The sequence below is a fragment of the Apaloderma vittatum genome, unplaced genomic scaffold (assembly GCF_000703405.1).
Source record: "Apaloderma vittatum isolate BGI_N311 unplaced genomic scaffold, ASM70340v1 scaffold34743, whole genome shotgun sequence".
In the NCBI taxonomy this organism is placed as follows: domain Eukaryota; kingdom Metazoa; phylum Chordata; class Aves; order Trogoniformes; family Trogonidae; genus Apaloderma; species Apaloderma vittatum.
This window is the reverse complement of record NW_009707015.1, coordinates 5,406-12,380: the sequence shown is the minus strand read 5'-3', so window position 1 is coordinate 12,380 and position 6,975 is coordinate 5,406. Positions and strand designations below refer to the sequence as shown.

The 6,975-nt window shown below is 43.8% G+C and overlaps 1 protein-coding gene across 1 annotated transcript in view; it reads left to right on the top strand.

Annotated features, from left to right (window-relative positions):
- Positions 1-5,522: 5,522 nt before the first annotated feature.
- The window catches only part of LOC104271370 (protein argonaute-2-like), a gene marked incomplete at its 3' end in the record, with an annotated part of 4,904 nt that continues 3,451 nt past the window's right edge, over positions 5,523-6,975 (top strand). Inside the window, exons 1-2 of the mRNA XM_009866017.1 lie at positions 5,523-5,535; positions 6,316-6,511. Coding sequence (XP_009864319.1) covers positions 5,523-5,535; positions 6,316-6,511 — 209 coding nt within the window. The remainder of the gene's footprint in view (positions 5,536-6,315; positions 6,512-6,975) is intronic.

The window sequence follows — 6,975 nt, the reverse complement described above, 5'->3', positions numbered from 1 at the left end:
TTTCTATCCTAGGAGTGCCTTGGACAGCTGGCTCCTCCAGTCGCTCTCTTATCTCGGGGCTTGATCCACCCTAATGTGCTGGAGGAGGAGGAGCGCTCATGCTGACAGCCTATGCAATCCTTTGCAGTTTGCAAAACTTGGTATTTGCACTAAAGCAGCATTTCTGTGATTTTTGCAGAGTTGTCCTATCACCACCTTTCTCCTGGCACCCTCTTTTGACGGAGTCATTTTGCTCCATGATTAATTTCATTTCAGAAAGCTCCTGCGAGACTGTTGTTTTTCCAATATCTGTCTTTTCCCAGATTTTCTTTTTTTTTTGGTGAAAATTACAGTCTGTACGATGAACAACTATGAATGTTTAGTTTATATAAATTGGGTAAATTATAATAGGAATTTTTTTTTATGATAAAAATAAGCCTAAAGACTGTATACTGGCGCCTTGTTATTCAATACACAGCTTACCTTCTTTCACACCTTTGAAATGGGGCTCTTGATGATCTCATAGCAAGGCTGAAACGTTCTCATTAGTCATATTATCATCTGTCAAATGAGTGAGGAGCTTCTGATACTTACCACATGGGTGCCCTGGTTTATCACTCTTTCATCTTTCTTGTAATTCATTCTTCCCTTTTAAAAGTAAAATCCAGGTACGCATGTGGATTTTTTCCCAGCGCTTTGAAATACTGTCTCTCCGAAAGGATCGCCTGTGTTCACAAAGGAGTCTCTGAATTTTTGAGCACACAACGTGCTTTGGGGTATGGATTTTGGCAGGGTGTCCCCTCCCCTGTCCACAGGTGTCCTTGTCCCACACCTCACCTCGCAGTGAAACCTCCTCCATGGGAACCTTTGTCCTGAGAAAAGCATTCCCGGGTCAGCACAGCTTCGGTCACCTTTTAAAGTGAGCGAGTGACGGGAATCATTCAGGAGTGCCTCAACAAGGAACTGGGGCACCGTTTTAGTGGTGTTTTACGATTGAAGCGCATGGTTTGTTCTTTCATAGGAAAGAGTAACAAGGCTCTATCTTCTCCTGTCGTCACCAAATTCTGTTTTGTGACTCGGCGTTTCACAGCTGGTTGCTGTAATCTGTTTTACACGAGATTGTCTGCTTTGGCGTTCTTCATTCAGGGCAGTAGTCCAAAAAGTGAGTTCAGATCAATAGTTTTAATATTTAGGTTCTGAGGTTTTTTCTCTCAAAGTTCAATTCACGTCCCTTGGTTCTGTAGGTAATGCATGTGTATCTATTTTATGTGGCAAAAATATAGGTTGACTGCTTATCAGGTCAGTGCTGCTGTTTAATAAACAGTACTTATCTCCTTGAAGCAACACCCTGCCCTAAATAAGTTTTCCTAGGGAGCTGAGACAGAAATAACTTCCTTTTAAATTTTTTTTTTTATTGGAACATTAAAAAAAAATTGGAAAAAATGTTTAAAGTCAAGATACAGGGTGAGAGTAGTCCAGCTTGGTTTGTTCTTTGGTTGGTTTTTTCGAACTCCATCAGATGTGCAGGTTGTAAAACCGTGCAATCATGTCTTTCCGCAGTTATTCTCAAAACTCAATGTGTGCCTTCACTTTTATTTACTGTTTCTTGCCAAAACTTCAGTGGCGGAATGTGGTGATGTTGGGCAACATGTGATTGTGTTGTTCCCGAATGCTTTGTTAGGGCTTTGTTTACGCCCCTGTAAGAGGTAGTAAGCGATCCCATTTTAATACAGTGGCAGGAGGATGTATTATTTCATTGCAAAATTGCTCAATTTTGCAGCACAAGTAGATAGGGGGGAGTTCCTCCCTCCATGGTACTGGTCTTTATACTTCCAAATCTTCTGAGCTTATTTATTTATTTATTTTTAATGTAGATTTCTGAGAACTAGTTTGTGATGTAACAAATCTGGCACAGAAAAAGGAAGGACAAGGGAATTAGGATGTGGCCTTAGATACAGAAATATTAGAAGGCATAAAAATAGCAAAGAGAAGGGATGTGCTTAATATTGATGGGACAGGAGTTGTCTAAGACAATACATAGTGCAGCTAGAATACAGAGTGTGGATATCAAGATAATAGAAATATTAAAATACAAATGCCAACAGCCTGGGCAGAAAATTAAAATATTTTTGACTGGTTGGTGCTCTGAGGATCATAGAACAACACAGAAAAAAAAAATCACAGAATAATGTTGATGAGTAGGACTTGGTTTTCAAATGGGCACGTTCCGTCATGGCAGGAAGGAAATAAAAATATGTGCAGTGATGAGCTGTAAAGCATTAAGTGATAGAATGGCTCAGGTCCTAGGTGGGAACCAGATTTCTTTGGGAAACCGATGGTGAATAAAATTCTGATGGGGTAGAGGTAGACCCTTGGTGCGCATCCTCCTGCTCTGATTCGGAGGTGGAGGATAGAAACCATTGTCATATTGCAGGTATAAATAGTTATGGGAGTATTTTTTTATGTTCCTTTCCAGCTGTAACAATAACTCTATAAGTTGGTTCGTTATATCCACAGCAGTAGGTTCTTGCCGCTTAATGACGCAGAAACTTTTTGGATTTGTCGCACCAAGCGAGGGGATCTGGTGACTGCAGGGACAACCCGAGGGAGTTATTTCAAATGTTTTTCTGATGGTGATTAAGCAGTGTTGGGAAAAGATGATACATCAGAAGTCAAGATGAGCAGGGATTTAAAACAAAAATCAAATAAGAATTGCCAAAGGTTGAGCAGAATTAGAGTCAGCTAAATATTTCGACGTGCCTTCAGGGGCGTGACTAGGGAAGGTTGAATGGGCTGCTGGAGGTGAGGACGGGGTTGTAGGTGGGAGTCTGGAGCTATTGTGTGAACAGTAGGAAGATACTTGGTCTTGTTTCTGTTACAGGTAGTTGAGACTACTGCAAAGGCAAGATGGGTAAATAAAAAGAATAATATTCAAATGAGAATTGCTAGATAACCTTTGAAAGCAAAACTGAAGGAGTTGTTTTACTTAATTTAGGGAGACAGAATAATCATGATCATTGAAGGGCCAAGTTTTAGGTCACGGAAATGCAAATCTTTGACAACAAGCAACTTTAACACATTGATCAAGTTAGTGGTGAAGGATCACAGACTTCAGTCATGATGCTTACAAAAAGGGAGGGGAAAAAAAGCAAATTTAGCTTCTGTAACATAACATCAAAAGGGCGTGTGCCTCAGAATATGTTTGGAAGACAAGGTCTGAACCAAGCTGCCCAAATGTAAAACAGATGAGATGACCCAAGATTTTTTTATAAAAATCAAAATAACTAACAAACCCACCTGTCATATTCCTGATGTCAAACCAGACCATCTGGATTCTCATGAAAGATGTGGTATGTGAGGAAATTGATGCTGAAAGTCAGGAGAACAGTAAAAATAAGTGAGGAGATATTGATGAGTGGGAAGCTGGCCATGGGGAGTGTTGAAGGGTAAAGTGGGGATATGATGCTGCTAAAGTTAGGAATGGTCCTGTTTATTATTTCGTTAGGAATCTTGGCATAAATATTAGGAATAAGTACATGGAACTTCACCATAGGGCATAGGGGGCGTCGTCAGAAAAGGAGGACTCAAGCATTGTACAGAAAGCAGGTTAAAAACCCAGATGTTTTAAAAGACCACACAGCTGGGAGCTAATAGTGGAACTGGGAGGTGATCAGTCAGAAACAACCAGGATGTAGTACCTGGCCAAGAGCTGCTGTTCTGAGACAGTGGTACAGCAGGGAAATGCATCATTAACCTGAGGTTTCCAACTGAACAGTCACAGAATTGCCCAGATTGGAAAAGACCTTTAAGATCACTGAGTCCAATCATTAACGTAACACTGACGGGTCCATCATTAAACCATATCCCTGAGCACTGTGTCTGCCCCTACCTCCGGGGACTGGAGCTCACCGCTGCCCTGGGCAACTGTTCCAATGCCTGATAACCCTTTCCTGAAGAAATTCCTCCTCATACGCAGTCTAAATGCCCTTGGTGCAACTTGAGGCTGTTTCCTCTCGTCCTGTCACTTGTTACTTGATTGAACAGACCGGCCCCCGCCTCGCTACAACCTCTGTTCAGGTAGCTGTAGAAAGCAAGGAGGTCTTCCCTCAGCCTCCTTGTCTCCAGACTGATCAACCCCAGTTTGCTCAGCTGCTCCTCACAGGACTTGATCTCCAGACCCTTCACCACTTCGTTGTCCCTCTCTGAACCCACTCCAGCACCTCAGTGTCTTTCTTGTTGTGAGGGGCTGAAAACTGAACACAGGGTTTGAGATGCAGCCTCACCAGGGCTGAGTATGGGGGAATAATAACTTCCCTGCTCCTGCTGGTGACACCGTTCCTGATCCAGGCCAGGATGCCGTTGGCCTTCTTGGCCACCTGGGCACACTGCTGGCTTGTGCTCAGCCACTGATGGCCAGCATCCCCAGGGCCCTCTTCTGCTGAGCAGCTTTCCAGCCACTCCTCTCCAAGCCTGCAGTGCTGCTGGCGGTGATGAAAGTACGATTCTGCTCTGGTGACACCTCACGTGAAGTACTATGTCCAGCTCTGGAGCCCTCAACTCAAGAAGGGCGTGGACCTGTTGAAGTGGATCCAGAGGAGGCCACAAAAATGGCCAAAGGGCTGGAGCACCTCTGCTGTGAGGACAGTCTGAGAGAGTTGGGGTTGCTCAGCCTGGAGAAGAGAAGGGAGATCTTAGAGCAGCCTTTCAGTCCTTGAAGGGGCTACAGGAAAGCTGGGGAGGGACTGCTTACAAGGGCCTCTAGTGACGAGACAAGCAGCAGTGGTTTGAAACTAGAGCGGGGTAGATTTTGACTTAATACCAGGAAGAAGTTCTTTGCTGTGAGGGTGGTGAAGCACTGGCACAGGTTGCCCAGAGAGGTGGTGGAGGCTTCGTCCCTGGAGACACTCAAGGTCAGGCTGGATGGGGCTCTGAGCAACCTGATCCAGTGAGAGATGTCCCTGCTCACTGCAGGGGGTTGGACTAGGTGACCTTTAAAGGTCCCATCCAGCCCAACGCATTCTGTGATCAGTGTGGTTGTGCTGGACCCTGCGGAGACTTCATGGAGGGAACACTGGGTCTTGTTCAGGAAAGGTGAGCTGAAAGTGCATTAGCTTGAAAAACACCTGGAAGAATGAGGTTGAAGCCTGGTTTGTGAGAAGAGACTAACAGTAGTAGTATAGCCTCAAATTAAATGAGAATTTGGTTTAAATCTAAAAAGGCAATAAGGACTACTTGATCTGAAGGTCCGTGTGTATAACCTGACCATGAATAAATAAAAATGGAAGGAAGTTTCTGGGCATTTAAGCATCGCAGTTCTGGAACAGCTTTCGAGTGGGGAAAGCGAGAGTGGAAGAAGTGGTGCCTGACCTGTTAGTGAAGGGATGTCTCTTGTCGCTGGTGCTAGCAGAGCACTGAAATTGATAATCCCAGGAAACCACACCTGGAGTCTTACGTAAGTAATGAGGAGCGTCCTGGGTTATGTCATGTGTGAAGATTTTGCTGCAAGTTGTTACTGCTCTAGACCATGGAAAACCTGAGTACTGATGTCGCCGGATTGTGAGTCGGTACCTAACGCACTTCTCTGGATTTCTAGTGGAATTTCCTAGACTGGAGCAACTGCAGGCAGATATTTACGCTTCTGCCTCACGTTGTCTGATCTGCAGCTGGTGTTTGAACTCAAGTAGAGCAGCGGTAGACTGTTTGTTCTACTTGTTTGCTGTTTAAAGGAAGCAGTAGGATGTAGTTTAATTCTAATACACAGAGAATTGCGACATGTAGGCACAACCCCTGTGCTGTATTCCCTTCTTCAGCAAGCTGTGCAGTGTGATCATCCAAGTCAAATGTATGCAGCTGAAATGCACACGTTTTATTCACTTCAGATTCATGCAACTCATCTAAGTGTGATCACAGAGGTAGTTTGAGTGGTTGGAAACTTAATTTTATAGGTGTCTGCTCAAGTATCTGTGTTTAGGTGATTCGCTTTGGTGTCTGCTTTGAAACAGAGGTTCTTCCCTGCAAAGAAGATCTGGTTCTCGATTTCCCAGCTGTGCCCTCTTGGCTGCTCAGATTCCCACCCAGATGACTTGTGATATGGGAAAATACAACTGATTTAAGATTTTGTTCATTAATCAGGGCTGGGAGATACAGCAAATGGTGAACCTGCATGGGAAGAAGACACTCGGGCTCCTGGTAGTAGGGTGTGTTTTTTCAGTCCTTAGGTGGTTTAAGAAAAGTTACTGGTTTAAACGTGTTGTGTTTTGTTGGTCAAATAGCCTGCAAATTTGATTGTCAGTCTGATACAGCTGATAGCTAATTTGTGCTTTTTCTTTTTTTCAGTGCTTGCACCTCCTCCACCGTTGCCACCACCGATACAGGGATATGCCTTTAAACCCCCTCCTCGACCAGATTTTGGCACTTCTGGGAGAACAATCAAACTGCAGGCCAACTTCTTCGAAATGGACATTCCTAAAATAGATATCTACCATTACGAGTTGGATATAAAGCCAGAAAAATGCCCTAGAAGAGTTAACAGGTAATACTGTGCTTTACTTTTCCTCAGTTCATTTACATTCTTGTTTTCCTTTGAAAATGCTTGTTTGAAGGCTTGGAGGATGTCTGTCTTTAGTCATTGTTTGTACCAGTAGCTTCCAACTTTGCATATCCATCAACACACACTTTTAATATTTTTTTTTCTCCCAAGCCTTTCTGTACCAATTCAAGTTTTCAGTGCTAATCACCCCTTCTTTTGATCAAGCTTGTCAGCATCTTAAAGGTGCCGCTGGTGTAGGCCACTGGTGACAGATGGATAAACTGTGTTAACTCTAGGGAAGCTAGGGCAGTAGAAACAAACTTGGCGGTAAATGTGGTTCTTGATAATGTTCAGTTAAATATTGGAGTGCAGCTGGCGACGACTCCTCCAGCAGGGAGTTGGTTACCAGCTTCTTTTCCCACCTTCCCTTTCCGACAAGGGGAGGCAAACCCAGTGTGTTTGTGCTG